This window comes from Corvus hawaiiensis, chromosome Z (assembly GCF_020740725.1).
Source record: "Corvus hawaiiensis isolate bCorHaw1 chromosome Z, bCorHaw1.pri.cur, whole genome shotgun sequence".
Lineage (NCBI taxonomy): Eukaryota > Metazoa > Chordata > Aves > Passeriformes > Corvidae > Corvus > Corvus hawaiiensis.
The window spans coordinates 75,847,375-75,874,010 of NC_063255.1; the positions used below are offsets into that span (position 1 = coordinate 75,847,375).

General features: G+C 41.6%; 1 protein-coding gene and 1 long non-coding RNA gene across 3 annotated transcripts; both read right to left on the bottom strand.

Annotated features, from left to right (window-relative positions):
- Positions 1-2,250: 2,250 nt before the first annotated feature.
- Positions 2,251-11,365, bottom strand: LOC125320403. Its single transcript, XR_007201099.1, has 2 exons — positions 5,474-11,365; positions 2,251-5,030 (listed from the first exon to the last, which is right to left on the bottom strand). It is a non-coding gene; the product is annotated as an uncharacterized LOC125320403 (long non-coding RNA).
- Positions 11,366-11,730: 365 nt separating this feature from the next.
- Positions 11,731-25,899, bottom strand: TMEM38B (transmembrane protein 38B). 2 transcript variants are annotated; one of them, XM_048292655.1, is made up of 6 exons: positions 25,695-25,899; positions 21,217-21,373; positions 18,487-18,671; positions 17,610-17,697; positions 15,492-15,609; positions 11,731-13,647 (listed from the first exon to the last, which is right to left on the bottom strand). In XM_048292655.1, the coding sequence occupies exons 1-6, from the start codon at positions 25,798-25,800 to the stop codon at positions 13,441-13,443; spliced, it is 861 nt and encodes a 286-aa protein (XP_048148612.1). In that variant the 5' UTR covers positions 25,801-25,899; the 3' UTR covers positions 11,731-13,440. The 2 variants fall into 2 exon arrangements, with proteins under 2 accessions (XP_048148612.1, XP_048148614.1); XM_048292657.1 differs by lacking the exon at positions 25,695-25,899 and adding an exon at positions 22,137-22,560.
- Positions 25,900-26,636: the final 737 nt, after the last annotated feature.

Here is a 26,636-nt window from a genome sequence, read left to right on the forward strand (position 1 = left end):
CAAACATCTTCTTTGAAAGCAAGAGTTAAACAAACATGCAGATCAACTGCTAGATCTATATTACTATTGATGGTTTTCAACAATTTTGTACTTATGTAACAACTTAAACACAGGACGTGAAATACAAGGCTATTGTTCTTCAAAAAAAAGGACCTGCATGATGTTTGGTCATCATATTTTCCTAGCTTTGCAAAAGAAAAGAATAATCTGTCAGCTTTCGGACTGGATCATCAGCCAGTTGGACTAGCACAGATCCGTCAAAGCAAATACTGTTTATTTGTTTTGGAAAATGAATTTTTAAATGAGTCTCTACTTTTACTAAAAGAAATAATGAATAGTACAATGTAGTAATAGATCCCATGGCCGTTTCAGACAGGTCAAAAAGCACCTTTTGGTTGCATGTAAGTGTCCCTGAACATAACCCCTTTGCTTTTCAAACCAGGGCAGCAGCATTTGTGTATGAAAAAAGTGCACGCCTACAATGAGACAGCTGATTAAGCTGGACCAGTTACCTGAACAGTTTTGTGTTGAACTCTTGCTCGCTGGATGGGTGGGCATGTGAGCTGTTACGGCCATCCCTGCCGTGCTGCCTGGACTTCCCGCGTCCCGAATTCCGCGGCGTTCCGTGCGGGATGCCAGGACAACTTTCGCCACCAGATGTCCCCCGGGCCGTGCAGAAGCGGGGGTGGGCAGGCGTGGCCGTGTGGCAGATGAGGGACACCTGAGCAGCTGCAAAGCCGAGGGTGTGACACACGGACAGTTCGATGGACGTGCTTCAGCAGCACGAGCGCTGCTGCATTTAAAAGTTATTAGGCAAAACCTACACCTCACACACTACACTAAACCTGGAATATTTGTCAAGGTTTAAAGTGAGGGTTCCCTTGCTCTGTGAACAGCCACCACCACTTGTTTGCAACACCCTCCGCCACTGCTTTGTGGACAGAGAAGTTGAAAAGCTAAACTAAGCCCTCTGATTCCAGGGCGGACAGGGATACCTTGATGCTGCTCAGACTACATTGCTTAATCAGGACTTCTGCCCATAAGTCAAGGTTGGAAATGACTGGACCAACACCTGTATTTTCAGAGCCCTGTGAACGCCCTAGGAAGACCACAGATGGTGGCAGAAAACAGTAGTAAGGCAGAACAGGTGAGAATTTAAAACCAATCCAAACCAGTAAGCTATATTTTCAAATATGAAAGCTAAAAGACATCATCCAAGGCTGTGTGTGCAGAGAGCACAGGGGTGCAGAACTCACAAGGAGAAATACTGTGCTCAGACAAGGAACCAAGAGTCTTCTTCCCCTTGAGGCATCAGGATACTGGGACTACTAGAACTGCAGAGACAAGAATGGAGATTGGCCCCCAGAATGAAGACAGCAGCTTAGTGGTGTTCTCTGCCACCCCAAGCTCAGCATCTCCCCTCACGGGCCTTACAGAGTTCATGTGTATGACCTGTCATGCTTCTCAGCAAAATCAACACCTTGGCACTCATAACTTCAGCTTCTCATGAATGCTGGGAATGCTCCACTGTGGGGGTGAGCGCTTGAAGACAAGAGCTGGTCACTGCAGGTGGAGTACTGCTCCATGAATAATACCTTCCACACTCTGGTCCATCCTGTCCTAATCATGGATTCCAAGTGTTGGTGTGCTGACGTAATACCTTCCAGGTGGGAAGGTAAAATTGACTCACTCTTGGGTCTCTTTGATCAGGCTCATAACCACAGCACACAAAACTGATATGGTCCTACTCTACACAGTGATCTTCAGGTTAACACCTGTCTCAGTCAACATCAAGATGACCCCTCCCTTCTTAAATCATGTGTGTGATTCCCTTTGTGTCTTTCTTTCATATTTTGCAGGGTGACACTCTTGCCTGCCACCCAACAGTTCTACCTTGTTAGAGCTACCAAGATTGAAAGTCTCACAGGCAAAGTAATTTCATTCTTTTCAAAATAATTTCAACATTGTTACTTTGTAATGTGAATGTCAAAGGAGATAAGGGAAAATAACCATGGGAAGGTGGAAAGAACAATTTAATTCATCAGGGAATTAAGTATCTACTAGTCATAATGTGGACAAAGGGTTTGCTGTTACTCAACAAGTGATAGCTCATCGCCTCAAACACATTTAACTAGGAAGGTGCACATAAAAAGCAGAGGAGGTTAGTTTAATCTATTTTTTTGGTTAAAGACTATTTTGGGTAATGACAGGGAGCAGAGAGAAAAGGTAAAATGAGAACAGTTGTCTATGTTGATGGAAGTAGCACAACTTTATTACGAACAGAGAAAATACTAAGAATGCACACGCCTTACAAAGAGGAAGACATTCTAAAGAAGGCTTAGGCATTTGGCTTTGGTCCATGCCACTGGGAACTGTGGATGTCATTTCCCACTTGGAATGCTGCTTCTCTCTCCAAACCCTGTGAGTATCAAGACGTTCACAATAAAGTGTAGCCAGGAATTACTATGGCAAGCACACCCACAGAGGCTTGTAAACACATGCTGGAAAAGCCTTGACTAGAGTACTTACAAGACAGAATGCAACCGCTCAAAGAAGATTTCATGGCTGAGGAAATAAAGGCTCTAAAATGTGCCCAAACATCATGTACAGAAGAGACTGTAATGGCTCTGCAGAACTGTTCTTCCACTTCCCCAAATTGTTTCTAAAAGCAGAAGCACATGCAAACCCAGAAGCCAGCACCTCTTCTCACCTGACTGTGAGCCAAGGGCACACAGTCCCGCAGACAGTGTGCTCCATGCTGGATCTCCAGGCCAAGATTATCACAGCAGCTTTGGAAATTTGCACATCCAAGGGGAATGAAACATTAAATGTGTTCAGCATCTTTCCAAGCATCCTCTGTTAAGTGCTCAGGCCAAAGCTTTAAATGAGCATAGATGCATCTATGCACTGCCAATGCCTAAACACAGAGAACTGGAAACAGGATCTGCATTTTCCAATCTTTCTACTTACAATACACCTTAAATGTTTTTGGGGCACATGGGGACAATATTTTTGCTAGGGGAATGCCACCATGGTTGGTAATGGTCATTCGAACTTTCTCACAGTTGATCTGTAATTAATTTGGCAAAGAGTTCTGGCAGATGGCAGAACTGCTTACATCAAGCTCTCCAGACAACAGCATTCAGGCCATTTCACAGGTTACCTTGGAGTGCTCTTTGTGCTGAACTGTCCTGCATTTATTGGCTGTGTGAAAACTTCTGCACACCCACCCACTAGCCACAATAATATGAGGCACAGTAACACCAAGCAAAAAAAGGAGAGGTTTTTACTCTGTTAGAATCATTTATGTTGGAAAAGACCTTTAAGATCATCAGATCCAATTGTATAGTTCAATCTTCACAGATTTGGTAAACATTACAAGACAAATGTAACAACATGTAAGGTGCTCTAATTAGATCCAAGAGAGCAGTGCAGAGTGACCCATGGCTTTTCACTGTCCATATCCAGGCCAATCTGTTGCTCAGCTAATGCTAAACACAGCTCCCAGCCATGACTCCAAGGAAGACATTTACCAGGTTCTACAGCTTTTCCTATCACACAAGTCACAGCCCTGAGAACCATCAGGTAATACCCTTGAGTGGGGCACCAAGGACCAAAGAATAACAAAATTTCCCTGCTGATGTTCCCCCTCGTTGCTGAAGCAGAAGCTTAGCACTGCACCCGTGCCTATTTCAACACTTCCTGTATTGCTTTGTTTTTCAAGAGTGTTTGTGTTTCCATAACACCAAGCACAAGCCAGACAAACAAAGTGGCTTTCCCCACTTGCTTGAGATGCTCTGTTCTTAAAAAATGAGAAGCTCAATGGCATAAGTTCCTAGTTCCTACAAGTTTTTTTAAGAATCAATAACCTCTCCCTATTAATTGCACTTATGTGATAGGCTTTAAAAGGTACTTTTAGCATCAGCTTAACACTAGAAAGCAAAAAGGATGTGACTGTTGTAAATAAGATTAAAAAATTCTTTTTTTTCAGACTGAAGCTTTTTGAGGCCCTCCAACAGGAGAACAATGTTTATTTTAATGTGGCTGATATCAGAAAATACTAAAACCTCTTTTATGATCAGAGTATAGAAATAAAACTCTTGTCTGCAACCTAAACAGTAAGGCAAGTCATCAGTAATATTAATACATGATCACAACCTGATAGATAAGAATTTCTCTCCCCACCATCCAAGCTTTCAAACCCCTGTTTTGAAAGCAAACAAAATCACAGAAAATTTCCAACTGTAGTATGATGAGCCTTAAAGAAAAATTGTCTTGCCAGAAAAAAAAGTGAGTGCTTTTTACACACAAAGCAGGTATTTGCTGAAACTCTTCATTAAACTCAAAGTCTGCTTTCTGAATGACAGCTTCAAAGAAAATTTCATGTCCATACCTAAGCAAATGGATTGAAAGTAACTGAGGAAATTACTTTTTTCCAATAACTATTCATTTTGTTAAAGTGTTTGACCATTTCCCCATGATGAATTAAATAACAGTTTTTCATAAGCAATAATACATCCAATTAAAATAATGGGGGAAATAATTTTCACCCCTGAATTTTTTTTTTTTTTTAACAAAATAGCTTTATTTGCTTTCTCTGCTTCCCAGACTAAAAACCAATACAGTCTTCTTGGAAATACATTTCCTTGCAGTCAAACCCATTTTCAGCTGGAAGAACGCCCTCAGACAAAGCAGCTGTGCTTAACACTAATAATTAATGCATCTAAAATACCCCTTCATCTGGGCTCCTGAAAGCATTCTACAAATAATGAACTGCACAGAGGCAAGAGAAGGACTTTTGTTTTATAAGACAGGACACACTAACAAAACAAATGCCCACCTTTCAGAAGCAAATATAAACACTGCTGCTGCAATACAGCATCAGCCCAACGGCCTCTCCAACCCAGGAGCCTTTTGTTTTCCTGGTAGGGAAGATGCTATGGTCATGGAAGGTGGGTGAAGCCAATCCTTCGTGATCCAGATGTAATTTCCCAAAAAGACTGTCAGCGCCTTTCCCCGTGTGACAGGGTCTGCCAAGAGAATATTGGAGAACAGGTCAATGCATTCATATGGCCATAAACTAAAAGAGAAGAAGTTCCACTCAACGTGAGGAGTGATTTCTTTCCATTAAGGGTGGCAAAGCACTGGGACAGCTGCGCAGAGAGGGTGTGGAGTCTCCCTCTCTAGAGACATTCCAACCCCACCTGCTCCAGGTGACCCTGCTTTGGTAGGGGGTTGGATTGGGTGATGTCCAGACCTCCCCTCCAGTGCCAGCCATTCTGTGATTTTCTAAAAATACTCTCCCACTATCTGACAAAACTCTGTGAGGCCTGCCTGAGTCAGAACTGATGTCTAACTGCTTTCAATTTCTAGCATTTCTACCATAGGCAGTGAGTTACACAGCTTAATTATACACTGTGCAACTTAAGTGGCTTTTCTTTGTTTGTTTGTTTGCTCAGGGTCCATTACTTACCAGTTTCATTCGACACTGCTCTACTACACAAAAATTGTTCCACATGCATCAGGGTCGAGTTGATTTTACAGACTTTGTGATGGGCAGTGTTCTCCTCTTTCTTCTGCTTGTCTTTAGCCAACAGTCTTGACCTACTGAGTCAGTCACTCTCTGTGGCAAAGCCAACCCAAAAATTTTATTCAAAAAAGAACTTTTTTGTTCTTTCCTTTCAGAATAAAGAAGATCTAGCACATTCACTGGTCTGATGCCCCTGGATGAGCAGTAAGAAGCCCACACTAGAGGTTGTTAAGTTCTGTGTTGCTTGACATGACTATTTTACTGCATGCCTAAAAGCCAAGATGCATTTTACCAGGAGAATAATTTTCAACACCCTCATTTATTTTTTTTTCTGCCATTAATGAAGTGCTCAGACCCCACTCTTCTTCACATTGTTTCACCCTGGGTAAAAAAAGAAAATTAAAAATCAGCACTGTTTAAAGGTATCAGAAGCACATTCTCTTTAATAACTTGAAATGCCTGATCACAATCTTGTAGTTCATGCTGCAAACGTATCCCCAGGGGTCTTACCCAGCTTGACCTTCTTAATCATTGCTTTTTCTTACAGTATTGATGCTCTGATTTCATAGACATCCATACAGACCAGGTACAGACTCAAGAATGCAGCATGTCATCTCTCAGGTCAGCAACAATAAGGCTGTACTGGTGTTAGAACCATATTCCCAGTTAATTTTTGACAGCAGTCTGGGTTCCCTCCTCTTGCTATAATATGTAATAAGATGCTGCACAGCATTCCCAGGAGTTACTCTACTTTGTCCTGAGTCCCTGTGTTCCTGCTTCAGCTTGGTCTGAAGCTCATTAACCTTGTGCTCCATTCTGTTTGCATTTGAGGATAAGACCACCATCACATCAATGCACAACTTGGAAACTTGGTTCCTGTGTCTGTATACAGCAGATACTCTCAATACCAATGCCTGCATTTGTTTTCTGAAAATTCACTGCTTTCCTGAAGTATTAGCACTAATTTTTTATTGGATTTTGGTAAATTCTTTAGCATCTGTATCTTCTTGCTTAATAGACACCAGCCTTGAAACTTTGGTTTTTTAACAGCCCTTGTGTTCCAGCTTCTTCTAAACTCAGTTATGATCCAACTCCTGCCAAACGTACTCAAACAAAACTTCAGTCTGATATAAGCAGGAGATTTAGGTAATGATAAGGGAAGGAAAAAATCATCAACACATTTGATTTCTAAGGAACCATTCTTTTGGCAAGACAGTTCTAAACATCAGCCAGCTACAAGACATCTGGATCACACTTTGGAGAGAGGGTTTCAGAAGAATCGAACCTGATCCTGAACTTTTTAATCCATAACATCCAGGATAAATATAAAGCACATGTGTACTAGTTGCAGGAGAAGATACCCAAATGATTGGAACATTAGTTACTTGATTCCAAATTCCAACATTGCTTCAGTTCCAGCAGTTAAAAGTCTTGGGTAGAATGAGTGTGACTCCCAGAGAAGCATCTGAATGATCAGACAGGAGAGTTTTCCTTAACATTCACCTGGTATACTGAATTAAAGGCAACTAAAATTACATTGGGTAATTGGACTGCAGCCAAAGAACACGCCCCAGCTGCCCAAAGAGATGGGTCTCGCTCCCACGCTCTTTCCCTCGGCTCAGCCTGAAAATTTCAAATAAAGCACTCAGCCTCTCTCTCCCCTGCTGTTTTAAGCCTCCTGGAGCTAGAAAGCAAACACCAGAGAACAACTGCCTCCCTTTGCAGGAAAACAGCTCACTTTGGGAAAGTCAGAACCAGGCTTTGGTGCATGATGGATAGCAGTAAGTAAAAAGAGCAAAGTTTTCACACAAACAATATTTGAGCTGCAGAAGTCACTCATGTGACAAAGCAGTGGCCATGAAACTGTACTCTCTTCAAAATAAAACTAATTTCTTCACCTTGGATTTTTCTGCTATGACAATAGAACCACATAAGTTTGTATCTTCATCTTGCTCAGTGTAATCTACTTGTTAAGTGCCTTAAAGGTATTCTCAAATTCCACTGAAAGACACTCAAAAATACTTCCACGTAATTCCTAAACACCCTACGACCATAAATGGGTATTATGTTCAGAAAACAGAATGTGTGCCAAAAAGCTTTAGATCAAAGTATCTTCCAGTAGTTTTATTCCAAATTTGGCCGTGAAAAAGTCCAACTTAAAAACCAAATCCATCTAACCTAGCCTTGACATTCAACTGTCTGATAACACTCTTCTTTTAAGGGGGAGGAGAAAATTTGACCAAGCTAAAGGTGACTCTGATTGAAATGACTACAACTAGAAAAATTTTTATCTAATTTATTGCAGAAAAATGTGCCAGAGAGCTTGATAAAATTTCAGCCAAAGACAACAGAGTAGACGCATATTTCTTTCTTTTAGATGCATGTTTCTTCCTTTTTTGCCCTTTAGTTCCGTTCAAAAGAACTACATGGCACTGGCAGTATCAGCTTCCTGTAAGGCTGCCTCAACCCCCCTGATAATGTGCTTCAACAACACTGAAGAAGCCTTTCTTCATAGAATCAAAGAATCACAGAATAGTTTGGGTTGGAAGGGACCTTTAAAGGCCATCTAGTCCAACTCACGTGCAATAAGCAGGGACATTTTTGACTAGATCAGCACCTCATCCAACCTGATCTTGAATGTTTCCAGGGACAGGGCACCGACCACCTCTCTAGGCAACCTGCTTCAGTGTTTCACCACCCTCAACATAACTTCTTCCTAATACTGTCTGATTCAACCCTTCTTCAGCTTAAAACCATTACCCCTTGTCCTATCACTACAGCCCTGCTAAAAGGTCTGTTCCCATCTTTCTTATAAGCCCCCTTTAGGTATTGCAATGCTGCTATGAGATCTCCCGAGGCTCCAATTCTCTCAACCGATCTCCATAGGAGAGGTGCTCCAGCCCTTTAACCATTTTGGTGACTCGTTCCAACAGGTCCATGTCTTTCCTGCACTGGGGACCCCACAGCTGGAGGCAGCTCTGCAGGTGGGGTCTCACGTGAGCACAGCAGAGGGGCAGAATCCCTCTTTCCTTGCTGCCCATGAGCTATGGGATGAGCTCAGGACGTTTGGCTGGAGGCTGGCTGTGTCCAGCCTCTCACCCACCAGCACTTATCAACACCTGGGGTCATGCAGCCCAGCTGCAGGTTGTTGTGCATAAACTATTTATCACACTAGATTGCAGCAGTTTTTATTTGGGATGTCATTTTGATCACCATATTCTACTTCCCGACTGTAGATAAAGCCCACTGGCAGATCAGTGTGTAATAGGCTGTTCTTGCTTGGGAATATTAATGTATTTCTCTGTCAGCCTTCATATTACTATCTATTCCTTGCTGAACAATTTCATGCATTTCACAAAAGGCTTTTGATTGCTTAACAGAGCAGTTTTATCAGAACAAATGCAAATTACTATTTACAACACATTTTTGATTCCCATCTTGGTGTCAAATGCTGTTTCTCTGTTGCTACTCATTTTAAGACTTCACTTAGACCTCAGAAATGAGGATCACCTTATAAATTAAGAGTATTCACTCTGAGTAAATCTTGCATTCACTGTCTAGACTGTTGGAAGATGTTAGATTTCAGCACTGCCCTTATGCTGAGCAGATTCAGATTCCTACAGAAGACAGATGTTTGGAATTCTTGAACAACTATGTCTTGCCTAATAATACACTGAAGAATCACATTTCAGATGATGGTACTGCTTGTGTGACACCCTCCTATTTCCACTTTTTTCCAAAGAAATGAAATGGAGAAAAAACAGAAGAGGAAAGCAAATAGCATTTATTGTCTAAAGAAACTTCAGTTGTGATCCTGAAGCAAATTTTAAGGTTTTTCTTTTTACAGAAACTGGTTGTACTTAATAGAAACTATTCAGAACAGCAATTGGATTAATCAGGAATATGCCCTTCTAGCCCAAGAATTGAGCTGATAAAGCAACTTCTGAACAACTTATTTTATACAGGCACAAGGCAGCTTCTTCTAATTTTACCAGGTTAATGACAAAATTAGATACAACTAGTTCATCTGTGCAGCTGTGCTGAATCTGACACACTTTACCAGAACGGTTATAAGAAGTTAACAAAATTCTCACACAAAGAAGTTTACCCGAGATAGAGCATGAAAGCTGGGAATTGTTTATTTAAGGCATCCTGGACACACTGTATTAATGTCTCCTACAGAATACAGGTTAAACCCTGAGCAACTGGTTATCTTCTTCTGTGTTACGAAATGTAGTTCTCAGAATACTTGCATGTAGATATTCAGTATGGAGCTCTTTTGAGCACCCATTCTTCAGCAGCCTTTGATACCTTTAAACACAAAGTTTTGTTTTCATGGTGCATAAAACAGGATTTCTGTCGGCATAACTTACGTTCTGTTTCACAACAATAAACATTTTTTTTGTGTATTGTGTGTTGTGTATTACTTTTAAGGTGTTCAGACAAGAAAATATTTTTAAAATTTTAATAGTGTTACTTTTAACTCTGAAAATGAATACAAAACAATGTATTTTCCCCTCTATTTGTAAACTTGTTAAAAACTTAGTCTAAGCATATTTTCACATTGACTTGGGCTAGGAATAGCCAGTTTTCAGGCAGAATTTCACAGATGTGCAACACGGTTCCATACCACAATCCCATTCTGTATGGTTCGTGTGATCTAAAATACACAATTACACCTATTCAAAAAGACATCCAAAACTTCAAAAAAACATGGAAAGGCAGCATGTGCTGGTGTTGCTTGATAACTAGCTGATTGTTATCTAGTTAATTGGCAGCTTCAAGTTAATCCATGACATCAAGCTACAAAAAAATGAGACACCAAGTGAATACCCCAAGCATTTATAACTGAACACTATGTTTCAGTGTAACATGTAAGGAATAGGACTTCTACTTTGTCCAGAGTCTGGGGTGTTTTAATTCTTCAGTGTTAAAGAAAATACTAATTTTAGCTTTCAAGGTATAGCACATTTGCAATGAAGGTGGATTTCAAACCGAGTTCAATGCTGTTGGTCATCACCATGGAAATGTGACTAGATAGGCACAAGAAATTTCTTTGGTACTTTTATTTTTCTTTTCTCTAAGCACAGCACTGGTGACAGCTTTCCAAATTTAGAGATGTACCTGGAACTAGAACTTTGCCTTTTCAAATCAGATCTCCCTCCACATTCTCTTTGGCATCCCTGCACAAAGATTAACCTAACCCCTCTTTGCTGAACAATACTCTTCAAAGCAGTACTCTCTAAAGAAAATAGTCTGATTTTGTAAAAATAGTTTATTCTAAAAATTGGCACATCAATGAAAAGACTCCTCTGAAAAGATTCTATTCTTATGTATTGTAACATCTCCAAAATGCCAAAGTTCTCAGTTATGAAGTGTATGCTACTTTAAACTGCTTCACATCTTGAGCAAAAAAAGACGGAACAAGTGGAAAGCAGCACGATTTCAGCAAATGCTAATAAATACTTCCAGTGCTTCTGACATTAAAGAATGGTTTAGGTTGGAACAGACCTTAAGGATCATCAAGTCAAGCATTAACCCAGCATGGCTAAGGCCAACACTAAACCATATCCCCATGTGTGACATCTACGTGTCCTTTTAAATCCCTCCAAGGATGTTTACTCCATCACCTCCCTGGACAGCCTGTTCCAATGGTTTTCAACCTTTTCTGGGAGGAAATTCTTCCTAATATCCAACCTAAACCTCCCCTGGTACAACTTGAGGCTGTTTCTCCTCATCCTGTCGCTTATTACTTGGAAGCAGAGCCTGACCACCCCCCTCACCAGCTGCCCCCTCCTGTCAGGGAGTTGTGCAGAGCCATGAGGTCCCCACTGAGCCTCCTTTGCTCCAGGCTGAGCTCCTTTCCCAGCTCCCTCAGCCGCTCCTGCTGCTCCAGACCCTTCCCCAGCTCTGTTCACCTCTCTGGACTTGTTGGTCTTTCATGTTGTGAGGGGCCCAGAGCTGCCCCAGATTTGAGGTGTGGCCTCAGCAGTGCCAGCACAGGGACGGTCACTGCCCTGCTCCTGCTGCCACAGCCTGGCTGGGAGAGACCAGGATGCCATTGGCCTTCTTGGCCACCTGGGCACCCCTGGGCTCATGTCCAGCTGCTGTCACCAGCACCCCCAGGGCCTTTTCCAGCTCTCCAGCCACTTTTCCCCCAGTCTGGAGCTGCAGGGGGTTGTTGTGACCCAAGGGCAGGGCCCAGCAGTTCCCCTGGTTGTACCTCACCCCACTGGCCTCATCCCATGGATGCAGCCTGTCCAGATCCCTCTGCAGAGCCCTCCTGCCCCACAGCAGATCCACACTCCCGCCCAGCTCGGTGCTGTCAGACGCTGCCTGAGGGGCCCTCGATCCCCTCCTCTAGGCCTTTCATGAAGATGTTAAACAGGCCTGGCCCCAGTACTGATCCCATGGGAACCCCACCGGTGCCCAGCCCCAGCTGGACGTCCCTCCCTTCCCCACCACTCCCCGGCCCTGCCATCAGCCAGTTCTTCCCCCAGAGAACAGGGCCCTGTCCATGAGCAGCCGGTTGCTCCAGGAGAGGCTGTGGGAGAAGGTGTCAAAGGCTTTGTGAAGTGCAGCTAGACACATCCCCAGCCTTTCCCTCAGCCCTGAGCAGGTCACAGGAGGGATCAGGTCGGTCAGGCAGGACCCACCTCTCCTAAACCCAGGCTGGCTGGCCCTGATCCCCTGGTTGTCCTGTACCTGTTGCTGGTGGCACTCAAGGTGATCTGCTCCATGAGCTCCCTGGCACTGAGGGCAGGCGACAGGCCTGTAATTCCCTGGACCCTCCTTCTGACCATTGCCATAGATTTGTGTCACATTTGCCAACCTCCAGTTAACTGGCACCTCCCCAGTTTGCCTGGACTGCTGGTAAATGATTGGAAGTGGCTCAGCGAGCTCTCTGCCAGCTCCCTCAGCACCCCTGGGTGGATCCCATCCCACCACTTGGGAGTGTCCAGCTGGTGTAGGAGCTCACTGACCATTCCCTCCTGGATTATGCGGCAACATTCTGCTCCTATCCCTGTCCTGCGGCTCAGGGTGCTGACTAAACAAGGTAAATGTACTGTCCAGTATTCCTCTTTCTAATGAAGTTTGTCTTTGAAAAGAAAAAAGTGCATACACTTGGATAAAAATGCAGGCAAAAATGTCTAGTTCCTGATGAACCAGAAGATAAATATAAACCACTCGTAAAACACCAATGCAGCATGAAAAACACCTACATCTCAAATGCTTGCAAATAAAGAGTCCAAGTAAGCCAACAGCAAAAATATTGAAATGTTTCTACTTGCTAACTGTAAAGATTTTTTTTAAGTGCCAGATATTTTACTTTCACTTTAAAAAATAGAAAAATATTGAAAAATATTTACTTAAGGAAATGAAGAAAATTTAGACCAGTACAAGGTGAATTACAACAATAATTCAGCTATTTTTCTAGTTAAAGGCAATAATTTGGTACATTTTTATGGTTTTACACAGTGAAATGTGATTAAGCCTTACTGAATGACTTTCTCATTTGGGATGTGCTACAGTGAACACCTGACAGTGCAAATCAGTGTTCTCAAAATGAAACATCAGAACTGGGAGATAGGAAGATGTGAAACAAGTGGGATAGTGGGGAAAAAAGTAACAAATATGATTGTCACATTTCTGAAACTACCTTTTTAACATATAAGCATTTGCAGTTATCATAAATACAAAAATTAATAAACTTTTAACCACTATAAAAATTTGTAGTTTTAACTTACAAATCCAACATGTGCATTTACACATAGCTTACATAACACATTCCAAAAAGGCAAACGACAACACAGCCCTTTTCTCATTTCCTCAGAGAAACTTCTCAGCCAGCCTAATCTGGAAGACAAGCATCTTCAACGGTCATGGCCATCACAGGGATTTTAAGTCACTTATTCTGTTTTCTTTGCTTGTTTTTTCTTAGCACCCTCTTGGTGCTGCTCAGAAGGCTGGTCACAGACTGAAGAGCCGTTGGAAGATGTGGCACCTTCACCCTTCACTTTGGAAGGTGTCTTTCGCGAGCCAAAAAAGATTTGGCCCAATGCAGCCTCAAAGGGAGCAAGTGGAGAAGTTGCACATCTTGTCAACATCATTTTTACCTACGAAGAACAAGGATCAAGTTACAATAAAAGTTGCGATGGCTTCACAGATAAACAAGTTCAAAGCTGAATGGGTGTATGCCATTTTTAACTTCACACACAAGGATGAGGCCATGCCACCAATAACAAAAGCCTGCTCACTTTAGCTGAAACTGGTCAAAAAATGCTCTTTTTTCTGACCAACACTTCACACAGCTATGAAGGGGATTCTTCATCAGGAACTATAGCAACAGGACAAGGGGGAATGGGTACAAACTGAAAGAGGGGAAATTTAAGCTGTATACTGGGAAGAAATTCTTTACTGTGAGTGAGAGTGGTGAGATACAGGTTGCCCTGAAATGTTGTAGATACCCCAACCCTGGCAACGTTCAAGGCCAGGTTGGATAAAGCCTTGACAAACCTGGACTAGTAGAAGATGTCTCTGCTCATGGCAGGGCGATGGAACTGGATGACCTCCGAGGTCCTTTCCAGCCCTTAACATTGTAAGACTCTATGATTCTATGAGCTATACACAAATGTGCACAAAAAATTTCTCTGTAAGATTAATCATCCTAAGAGTAAATCACATATAATGCCATATAACTAAGGTGAAGAGCAACTTTTATGTGTAAGTTTTGTGCCTTGTTCAAACTGAAAAACCACAAAGAGAGTGGCTTCCTTCCATTTAAATTGAAAGAATGGAACATGTAAGGACCCGAATGTACAGGTGCATAACCAGACTTTAATTAGAATTCCAGACAGCCATTCTCATTCCATAAAGTTCAGAGATTTAGCTGGTCATCCCTTAGGACACATAACTTGGAATCAGGATTGAAAAAACTGTATTTTAGATCTGGGTACTGGACAAGTTTATATTGCAACTGTTTCTATGGCTTTCAGAGACATGACAACTTTCTAAGACACTAAATATACACTTTTTTGCCTTATTACTTTATTAGTTAAGTGGGTGCTTGAGTTCCTGACTGTCAGTACAACCATCCAGCATAAGGATTTAGTTACTTCAGTGCAGCCTGACAGCCACCTTCTGTGGACACCTGCACATTTCTGACTTCCAGAACAACATTCCTTTCTTCTCCATTCCCAGCATCCACAGTTCAACAATGCCTTTATCAGTTTAGATGGAGAATCAAGAACATAAGCTTCAACTCTTGGCTCTCTAAAGTAACTTCTGCAGAATTAAACTTGTCAGCTCCTTCACAGAAAGGAGACTGGCAACAACCACCCTTCCACACATTTTCCAGTCGGTTCAACAGCAGCCCTGAAGCTCTTAGAATTGCCAAGTATCTGCTAACAGAGATTAGGTTTTCCTATAAAGTAGTAATCCAGAAGAAAGGCATCTTCCTGGAAATGAACAAGACTGGAGGGACTGAAGACTTCCATACAGAAGTAGTGTCTATTTTATTACAAAACAGTTACAGCTACTTCAAAGTGATTTTGGTATGCTTTCTCTTCCCCCCCAAACACCTTGAGACCACTTTAAACCGGAGGAGAATCCACCTGGCTTGTTTTACAAACCCGCTGGTGACTGCACAGGTACACACAAAAGACAGAGAACAGGAGAGTTTCTTTCCACAAGAATAAGCTTTGTTTGAGATTACAGACATACAAGCCTGGAATATCAAACACTGAGTGCCAAAATTCCTGATTTTTTTCTTTTCCTCCCTGTCCCCCCCATACACTGAACAGTATCAGTAACACAACAGGTCTTCTGTTCTGCTCATGTATAGAACACTAAACACATAACTTAAGCAGGAGCTGGCCTTCCCATCCAGAAGCATGCATTCTAAAAATTAAGTAAAATATTTTCTGTTATTTGGTTACTAGCAACACTTTCCAATTCTTACCTTGAAGACAACAAGAAAGATGGTGTATAAAAACACAAGGTTGTGTCTTGCTATTGGCAAGTACTGTCTGCGTTGCAGGGTGAAAAGAACTGCTCCTATCAAAGTCACCTTCACAGGGCTAGAAATCAAACAAAGAACATCAATTTCTCTTCTCTGCTCTACAGTGGAAGCTGCCTGAGTGCAAAAGACTTCCGAATGGAACTAATGAAAACTTGTGGTAACAGAAGTAAGATCCAAAATCCAGCTATAATTAAATTAATATTTTCACTTTATATACTATTACTATGCTTTCTGTCCAGACAGCATAAAGTCCAGCACTACTCTGCATGTGCAGCTAACCCCTATTTGACAAATCCTCCTCAAATCAATGCTTCTATTCAGATTTTGTATGCCAGCTTGCTTCTCTTCTTCCTCTCCCAATGTATCTTATTGAAGAGCTAAATCACAGAGCTCACACTACCTGGACTAGACAAAAAAACAGGTTCCTCTACTATACTCCAGGAGTTAGTTACTCCAAGGAGCTGCTTAAGGTGTTGAAGAGCAACATAGTCCAAGTCTTGGTCCACAGTAACACTCCAGCAGCTCTAGGGCTGTGTCAGCTTAGACCTGACTGAAGCCAGGCCTGTGTTACCAGGTTTTGTTAACACAGCTGTGCTGACCTGAGACATGCGAAGATTTCCAGTCTGTTTCCAGTTTACAGCAATCTTTGTTGTGGTACTAAATCCCTTCCTAGGTATGCATTCAGAAAGCAAGAGATCTTTGATCAGATCTTATCCAGTGGCCTGACTGGCAGAATTATGTGCATTTCTTAATCTGCATGTGACATGTACAGGTGACATTCCTGTTATCACAGAGCATCTACTCTAGATCTGTTCTTCACTGTCTTTTCAGTAACCAAAAAACTGCATCAACTTCCCACTCAAGAAGCCCAAAAAACAAACCTGTGCACACAGGCATCTAGTTCATTCGCAGGATGTTAGATACTTTTAACTTTGTAACTTAGTTCAATTTAATGCTCTTAATTTATACGTAAACAAAACTTTTAAAATCTTTTTTGAGTTACTTTGAGCCATTCCCACAGTGGTGAAGGAGAATATATGCAAGTGATGCCAATCATTAAGCACTGCTCTGGTGTTGCACCTGTAAAGGCAATTTTATTTTGGTCTACAGTGCTATTTTTGACAGTAAACTTTTCCTTCTGAAAGTTTACTTTCGAGACTGCCATTAAGCACTGACAAGAGAAAGAGAAATTCTAAATACTTATAATTTTGGAAAAAGCCAAGAACTAACATAATCCACAAAAAGTTGAAATATTGCCAAAGAGAAGGCTACAAATGTCTCAATTCTGTGTCTAGGAGTGGCTGCAGAAAAGCAAGATGGTTTTTTAAAAAAATAAAATTATTATTTTTAAAGACCTGACTGTAACCTGGGAAAGATCAAAAGAATTTTAGGAAATTATCACAGTGACCTTATCTTGACTTACAATAATAGCTTGTGGCTTTCCAGCCTGTTTCAATTCTCATTTTACAGAGAAAACCAGGAGGCATGTAATATTCCCCATTCTTTGCTTCTGCAAGAGAAGTAACTTTTCCCATCATGCAGGTCATTTTTGCTATACTGAATAACCAATTTGTACCTTCTCAAATAATTGATGTCTTTGGAGGAAAATAGCACTGGCAGCAAAAGAGTGACAGTGTTCAAAGGAAGCCATCTTAGTGATGCTCAGAACATACACCCAAAATTCACTTGTGTATTTCTGGTACCACTGTACTTTCATTTTGGATAGAAGACCATGTCCGTGTAAGACAAACTGAGTCAATACTGCTTTCTAGCAACTCCCCACTAGCTCTTTACTGCTTTCTGACAAGTTCTGTTGACTTGTCTTCCCATTTGCTGCTCTTGTGCTGTGAGCGTAAAATAATTAAAACATCTGCTGAAAGTCCCAAAGACCATCATCCCATCTTTCAGAGGATACAAACCAAAACAGAGTGCAATTATGTCCTAATGCTTTTTTTTTTTTTTTTTTTTTTTTTGGCCTCAACCACTAAAAGTGAGCATCAACACAAGGAGTTAGCAAAACAACAGCTAACATGTTGCAGCTTTTTAAAAAAAACTTACTAGGACATCTTCAGGAGCTCATTGGTTTCAGGTTTCCACACTCCTCTCACCAACTGCTCAAAGTTGGAAATTAGGCCACCACCAGCACCTGAAATTGCAGATTTATGGTAAGTTTCCACGGACTGCTACCACCACTATGCCATTGCTCCCAGAAGAACTCATGACACCAGGTGCTAAAGGTGGCACCAAAGCCCAGACTCAAAAAGCCTGAATCCAACCTTTCATGCAAACAAGACTTGAACAACGGCCATGAAATTTCAGAGGTTGAGATACTCAGCAAGAACCTCAGGTCTACCTTTAAGTGACAGCATCTGAACAGATGCACTCATCACATTCATATGTGTTGCTTCCCACAGCGGCACAGAATCAAGAGCTGCACAACTGCTTTCTGAAGTGACCCTGATGGTGTGGCTGCAAATACAGCTGTCAGGAAGGTGGCTTCTTCCAGAGTTGTACTCCAAACAGCAGGCAGGAAAGAAGGGTCATCCCCATGTTTAAAACCAGGTAATGGTCACAACCCAAAAATCCACGATTACCAGTTCTCTTCTTCAGCCTCACGCAAGGACACAGGTCTGAGGCAATAATGCTGTTGGAATGTTCAGCAGTAGCTACACAGAAGATTTACTTCTTTACTGTCATCAACTGCCCATCCTACAAGGTCTCATAAGACCTTCTGATGGGAACTTCCCTCAAAGTTCTTCAATGTCACCCTTAATCCAGGCAGAAAAACTGCAGCACAGGCTTTTTCCTTGAGGGGACATGAGCCTGCATCAGCACAACCATGCCCAGCACAGCAACAGTTCCGCTGAGGGGCTAGATGTTTAAACACCACTCCAAAAAACCCCAAACCCTCAGAATAAGATGTTAGGCACATTACCTCTGGCCCAGCCCACAGCTACCATGACAAGCCAGGCATCTTTGTAGACAATGTCTGCATGTGCAATGCCATCTGTGATCTTCCACGTCCTTGTCACTTCTTTCATTCCTGCCACCAGAAGACGAAGAGGCAGAAAGGAAAAGCACCGGCAGAATATGTCCTCTGGGCAATAAAACACTAGGTACCTGAAAATTATGAGAAAAAACCCATCAGCCACATTTTTGCTAAGGAACTATCTTTTAATAATCTTTAAGGATAATTTTGGAATATGACTAGCAATGCTTGAAATACTACTGGCAACTTAAAGTCTTGTGGTACACATCTTGGAAAAAATTTGAGTAGCTTCTGAGCACACTTGAGCTTTTGCACCAAAACCAAATGCTATTGCCTCATTGTCCCAAAGAATCCATTAAAGTCCATGGGAAACATATTTACATTTTTCCAATTGTTCTACACCTTATATATCACGTTTTTATCGTCCAAGTTATTTAAGTGGTGTCTGATTGACTTTGTGCAGTTTATTTTGTGAGTTATTTTTTGTTTAGTTCACTGTAGGGGGTTGTTTTGGTTTGGGGATATTTTTTTTAATAGGATTACAACAGGGTGGTAAATGAAATGCTGACTCTGTGCATCCAGACTGTAGGTACACGGAATTATATAACTTTAGCAAGAATGCCTCCACTAGTTAGTGTCATGCTAGATGAAATTCATGGCTATTTTTAAACACACTTAACATCTTAGTACTCACCAATTCTAGCTTTTCCAGCTTGGCAATTACAAACACATTTCTTTATTTAAAGCATTGATTGCTTTTAAAACCAAGTAAAGATGGCTAACAGTTAAATCCTAAAATGACAGTACATTTTAAAAGATTAAATTACGTGGTGTTTTATTGTATCTCTTCAATAATAAATAAAATTCAGTTCTTACAGAGACATTCACAAAAACCCAATCAAGATTAAGTATCTTGATTAAGTTATCTTAAGTAGATTATTTCAGCACAGGAGTAAGAGAGTAATAGTTGCATAAGAGCAGAGAAAGTGCTTTAAAAAAAGGGTAACTTTTTGTTTTCTTAAAAAACAAAACAAAACCAAAAACCCACTGCCCGTTTGCTTTAAGGTTTTTGAGCTCAATCCTGCCTACCAAGAATTTCTAAGGCCATTCCCTTTATCTCCTATTGTAATGTCAGACGCCTCTGTAAGCAACCAGGCTTCAGCTGATACTAAGCCAAAGATGTAGAGAGAAGATGTATTTCAGAGGCTACTACAAACAGCCATCTAAGCCACCTACTCACCAGACAACTCACACCAGAATTAATTTACATCTGTAGAATGTGGGTTTAGGACCCTGAAGCACAGGTTAGAGGACTGAAGCTGGCACTGAAGACCCACCACGGCACTTCTGCCTGTAATCTCTGCTAACAGTAGATGCCGCTGCTCTACAGACTATTTAGGAGCATTCCTCAAGGCCAGCACAACCCCACTCTGCAGTTTCTAGTGTGGCTTGGGGAATTTCCCTTCTCGCGATCTGGGACCAGGAATTAAGGTCATTATACTCACGAAGAGGGAACTTGGTAAAGCTGGAAGCTTAAAACGTTTCGTAACGTTCACAGCTCCTCACTAAAACCTCGTTTAATTTGCACAGCAAATCACATTTGACCATGGTGAGTTAAACAGAAATCCCATTCTCTTCAAGTGTACTCCTAGCTCATGTCACTTGACAAAAAAAGCAATCAGTCTGCTCACATCAAACTAACTGAACCACAGGCAGCTTCTGTAGGCTCTGTTAATAATTCACTAATTAATATATATATTATTAATTGCACCTATTTGTCTAAATCAAATATGTCATCCTCTATTGCAACACAAAGACCAGAAAACTAATACATATACACAGACAGAAACACTTGCTTTCACTTTAATGAATTTGCAATTGTGAAACTTAAGGGGCTAGTGGAACTAAAGGATTTTAAGCAGGCCAGACTCTCCAAATGTTGTGATTGAGCTTCCTAAATTCAAAACCCCACTGCTCCTCATAATTTTTGTTAAATTTGATGTTTTCTTCAAAGATGACTTTCTGGAACAAATTAACTCCACTGCAAGGCCACATTTATATGAAAATAACTCCAGCATTTTTTTTTTTTAACTCCAAAGCAGGCCAAATTGCCACATACTTGATTCAATCATACCATTCAGCTCACTACTGTCTTCCACCACAACACCCACCCACTTGGGAAGGAATGAAATATAAAAAAAAAAAGTATGCGTCTGGCAGTAGAAAATGGGGGAAAGATGTGTCTTGGAAACCCAGTTACAGGAAAAGTCCAAAATTTTTACATCAGCCAGGTTCTGGTCTTCAAGAGCTACTTCTGAAAAACTTGATTGCTTTTATGACTAACCTATGCTCAGCAAATCAGCAACTCAATTCATTTCATTAAAAGGTAATGTTTCCAGCTGTTTGACCAGGAATACTATAAAAACCTAAGGCAAGTCTAGTCTAGCAACGGAGCATTTTGTTGCACAACAGGCTGTAAGAGTTGCTCTCTATTCCCACAAAACAGCATCTTACAGCTGCTGTGACACTCTGGATAAAAGAGACAGCACCCAAACCCACAACATTTTTAAGTCAAAATGCTGATTTACATGGAACCTTGATGGTATCGTATCAGTTTACAGCATATAGCTTCCTTAGAGCCAGTATTACTCATCCTACCCAACTGTGGCTGCTTACCAGACTGAGGATGCCAGTAGAATATTTATGGTCTTTGCCAGAAATGCTACTGGAGGTTCACCAAGCATCAACGAAGACAAAACTGAACCCCCAAAGCAATAAAGCATTGCACTAAACCAGCAGGCCAATGGACTTCGGACTGACACTTCCACAGCTCCTGTGGAAAAAAACCGCATAAACAGAGATGAAAACTGGAGAATAGCAGCATGTTTTGAAGGTCAGTATTTTTCAATTTAGCTCCTTCAAGTAATGAAAAATCCTCCAGCAATCAGCAGGCTCTCACAGGAAAATTTTCCAGAGATACAAACCTCAGGGTACAGTGACTTTAACTTCCACCTCCTAAACAGAAGTGAAAGGCTGATGACGTGTTCTCTGAACATCTTTTGTGCATTAGTTTGTTATATCTGGCTACCAAGAAGAAAAAGCTTTCAGAGCATGGCAGCAAGGTCTTGTTGTTAATAGCCTGACACAGGGACACACTTGCTTTCAAATTTGTATTAAAAACACGTAAGTGGCTGATCTAAACAGGATTACTAACATTTGGATGGTTATTCTAGGAATTCCATTTCTGCTTTAGAGTGTTCCAAGAATTCAAGGTAACTTGTCTTCCTTTTTCCTCATAATACCCTGCTCTGATTGCTGGCCAGAATGAAAACAGCATCCAAGATAATTATCAAATAGTTTTCACCTGCGCTCTTGAAGAGAGAAAAAAGGTTACCTTGAACTGTAATAATAAATGTAAATTTCCCTCATTATTAAAAGGTTGACAGTTTTGTTTATTTCATTACCTTTAAAATGAATTATCCCTTTAAAATGCAAGTGAACTATGTCAAAAATATTGACAAAAATATTCAATATTAAAAGATTATACTGGAGGTAATGGGATGCATTAACCATTTTCAGAGAAAAAAACATTTTACCAAAGCTAGAAATATCCTCAAGTAGTCGTTTCGACTATTTCCTTCCACTTTAAAAGTTCAGTGTTGCCAAAGCTTCCCCTCTGCACTGGTGCCCAGCTCTGTTTGCCTGAATGAGTTTAATTTTCCGTAGTCCAAAGGCTGAAGTTCACAAAAGCACTAGTGTCTGCCCCAAAATGAAATTTGACATCCATTCCCAATTCAGAGTAGAAGCTTTGGTTTTTCAGGCATTTCTGTGGGAAAAGAAGATTCTTACCCAAGGTGAGAGGCTCAAATATATAAAAATATTCTCAATATTCTCAATACAATTCACTAAATATATTAATAAGATTGTTCCAGTTTTAGTGCTTGCATAGATATTAAGTATTGCAGCACTATCTAAATTCCCATGTAACAGACAATTTATAAAAATAAGTACTCCTAAGCCTTACAGAATATCTGAATATAACATATCTCTTTTATTTTTAACTGGTTTGTAATTTATTTTTTAAACTGCAGTACCTGGTGATCCAAGTAAGACACCTGCAAAATATTAATGGCTTGTGTTTACTACTTTTGGAGTGAATTTAAAACTAGATAGGCATCTGTTCTCTCTTCAAATCCATTCTCCTGCCTTTCAGCAATCACCAGCTTCTCCACACTTCCTTTTCCCCACAGCTAGCAACAAGTGGTTTTCAGTTTTGAGGGCACATACAGGAATTACAGCTATTATTACCAGATTGCCCTCTATGATTAAGCTCCACAGCAATGAAGATAAATTTCTTCATTTTACAAGTAAACGAACAAGAGACTGGAAACTCTACTGCACTTCAAGATTTTTCTGTTGGTCAACACTAGAATTGGCTCAAATGCCAGTATTTAACAATTCATACCAGTTATTCTAACAAGGAATATAACCAACACAGAAGGCAATGAGGCAAAAAACATTGATACTAATTTGAAGATCATCTTAGCATTGCAACCTAAATTATGACAGGGGTGTAACCTTTCAGAAGACAAACTCGGTTTTAAGTAGGTCACATGTTTTTTACACAAAGTGGTCATTTATATTTGTCCTCTGATGCATCCTGGAAAATTAATGAGGCATCACACAACCATGCAATGGTGGATCTGCCAGAAGGCCACTAGGCCTACAAACGCACGCTTCAGAAAGTTAAGGAAAGGTTTCAAAACACAAGGGCTAATTTTGAATACAGTTTTAAATATTGTTCCTGACCACCAGTAACATTAAAAAAAAAAAAAAATCAAAACACCACCTTACCAACTATTTGTCATTAGGATAATATCTGCCTTAAACTTTTCAGCATGTTCCAAATAGGCAATCAGGAATGCATACTACATACAAACCTAAGGGAGCAAACCAGGAGGATTTGTACAGGTCTTTCTAGTACCCCATTAAACCACACATAACATCATTGGTTAAGATGAAGGATTTATAGAGTCAGACTTAATAGAGCAAAACTATGCTGAAGAAATTATTTCTCCTCAAGTCACCTGAAACACATCATAGAAAAATGGCAAGAACAAACCAAATACAACACATTCTCAACCATCAACACCTTTTGCAGCCCCCTACCCATCCCAAAAAAAGAAAACTGCCAGTTCTACAACTGGCTGGAGTTACAAGCAAGCAACTCCTAGGCCATCCTAAAAGCACTAATCAAGAACTCTTATTTTAAAACACGCAGAAAGCAACAAGTTGGTTGTCACTGCTGTAGCTTGCCAGTAGTCACAATGAGCAAGAAAGCCTGGCTAGGAGGATTGGAAAAGTCCCAGTTAGTGTGCACCCATCCATGATCCAAATGCCCACACCAAATCTGATTTTAAGCAGCAGGGGTGGGTTGGTATTTTAATGACACAGTCATCTGGGATAAAATAAACGTGGCTGTAACTTGAGCACATACTTCTTACATCACCAGGCACTCAAGGCTATCCCGTTATTTCCCTGTCAAATATAGCTACTGTTTTAAGTTTCCAAAGAGAACATACAACCTAGACAGTGTTAATCGACAATAATATATCCATACTGAGTATTCATAATAACTGCTATTTCACTTATGATTTAATACTCAGTTCAAACCACTTGGGAAGCGAGAAACAGGCAAGCAGGCAGTCACCTGGATTACAGTTATTAATTCCAAGTATTAGAAAATACTCAAGCATTCTGAACTATCCAGCTATTAAGCCAAGAAAAAAAAACACAGAAGCATGGATCTGAGCAGACTTCTGACAGCAATTCTGCTTTCCATAAGTGTTGTCTCAGTAAAGTTATGCTGATGCAAAGCAGAGAGGCCTCTCATCCTGGTCTTTAGGTGTGCCCATTCCACAGGAAAGTTTAAAAGTATTGCATGATAATGTCAGAAAGTCCCTTTTTAAATAGAACAAGACACATTACACAATGCCACAGGCCAGCACCCATTAAAAATTTTAGCAATATTAACAATGTTTGGTGAAGATGCTAAAATACCTAAGCACTTTACACCAGTCCTCACAGCCTGTTAAGTGAATTTCCTCAGCAGAAAGTCAAAATTCACCATGGAACATTTAGCAAGGGAGCAAAGAACAAGCTCTCACTAAACAAAAACATTGCAGAGCCCTAGAAATCTGAGGCAAGCAGCAGCTCCCAAATCTGCTATCCCAAATTTTTTAATCCCAAAAAATTTAACCCCAAAAAAAGCTTAGTTTCCTACACAGTTATCACCTGGGGTGCACGGTTACTATAAATATGTCCAAACGCACACCACAAGTAGTTTGATTCTAAACATTGAAACAAGGCCAGTCTCTACGTTTGTTGACAGCAAAAAGAAAAAAAAAACAGGCTTGGGGTTAACAGCCACAGTCCAGATTTTCTAGAAGAGAGCATGTAGAGACTAAAATGCCATGATGTGTTCTCACACAAAAACTCATCCATGGAAGTGGAAAGCTTTGTTAAATTCACTTTACAATCTATGGGGTACAATGCTGACAAGCCACTGGCACACGACCTACCCATTAGAGTCCTGAGCTGTTTCCTACAAAGCAGAACTGCCTTAACACCCCCCTGTACAAACAGGGTGTGTGAAGGATGTAAATTCTAGTATCTCCCCTCTCAGATGGAATTCTGGGCAGAGAGATATTGGCCTGTGTTACACACACCATCTCTGCACCCATAAACCTAACTTGGAGGGACCTTAGCCCTTTCACTCCTGAGACTTTAAGATTGAGACAAAGAAATAAATAACTAAATTTAAGAATTAAAGTGTTTTCAGCGAAACTCCTGGCTGAATTAGCCAGTGCCTCCTAAGTTCTGGAAAGCGAGAAGAGCTTGGCTGGGTGTCTTCTGCGGGCAATAAGACGTCGCTTATGGACAGACGGGCTAATGCAGGCGGCAGACAATCCCATTTACACGGCCATGGGGTAACTGGGACGGCGGCTCCCCTCAGGGCCCCACGCTCACCCTGCCGGGGCTGGGCACCCCGCCGACACACACGCACACGGCGCAGGGCCGGGGGAACACGGAGGAACACCGGGATTGGGATGGGGGTGTGGGGTGTCCGCCCCGTCCCATCTCGCCCCGCTCACCCCGCTGCTCCTTCAGCGCCAGGACGGAGGCGACATAATGCGCCAGGTCGAAGAAAGGGAACATGCGGAGGCGGGAGAAGCTCAGCGGCACCTGCCACAGCTCCATGGCCGGGCACGGAGCTCCCGAAGCGGCTGCCCGGGACAGGAGAGGCGAGGGAGCCCTCAGCAGGCGGCTTGGCCGCTCCCGGCCGCCGTCAGCGCGGGGCGGGGCGGGGCGGGGGCGGCGCCTCATGGGCCATCCCCTCCCTCAGCCGCGCGGCGGGGCTGTCTGAGCGCCCGCGGTGCGGGTCGTGCCTTTTGTTTGCCTTTTGTCGGTCAAGGTACTGCTAGTCTTGCTCCATGCGCAGTTTGAGATCGGTTGTGGCCTCCTTTGGAGCCCTTCCTGCGTTTGTGCAGCTTCTGTGCGCACCTCGTGCACAGGGCACTTACCCTGATACATTTTTCTTTTTTTTTTCCCTATTGAGAATTTCTGAAGCTCATCAAGGATATTTAGCATTACCAACGTGTATTGTCGGTTCCATCTGTGGCCTTTCCCAATCTGATGCCATCTATTCATCAGTTACTGAGGGTGTTGATGTACACCAGGTCCTGGTCAGAGCTCAGCAGAAACACTTTAATGCATCTTTACATCCATTTTGGTAGTGAAGGCCATTGTTAACTTTGCCTCCTGAAAGATCTGTATCGAGCATTGCACCAATCCCACAGTATTTTCAGCAAAACTAGTTTGCTCCTGAGCTTCCCAAGTGAAACGTTTTCAAAGATCTGCTAGCTCCAAGATAATGACATTTGCTTTTTCTTTGTTCACCAGACTAGCTAACTTTAATGAGCTGAAGGATATTTGTGTACTGAGGATGGTTTGAGTTGCAGGGAACTGTAACGCTCATTCATGGGCAGGGACACCTTCCACTATCCCAGGTTTCTACCAGCCCTGTCCAGCCTGGC

Coding starts and splice junctions, on each gene's coding strand:
- TMEM38B (XM_048292655.1), bottom strand. CDS start 25,800: ATGGAGCTGTGGCAGGTGCCGCTGAGCTTCTCCCGCCTCCGCATGTTC. Junction 18,672..21,216: donor CTACTGGCATCCTCAGTCTG/GTAAGCAGCCAC, acceptor CATAATTTTCAG/GTACCTAGTGTTTTATTGCC. Junction 17,698..18,486: donor AGCTGTGGGCTGGGCCAGAG/GTAATGTGCCTA, acceptor CTGCAATTTCAG/GTGCTGGTGGTGGCCTAATT.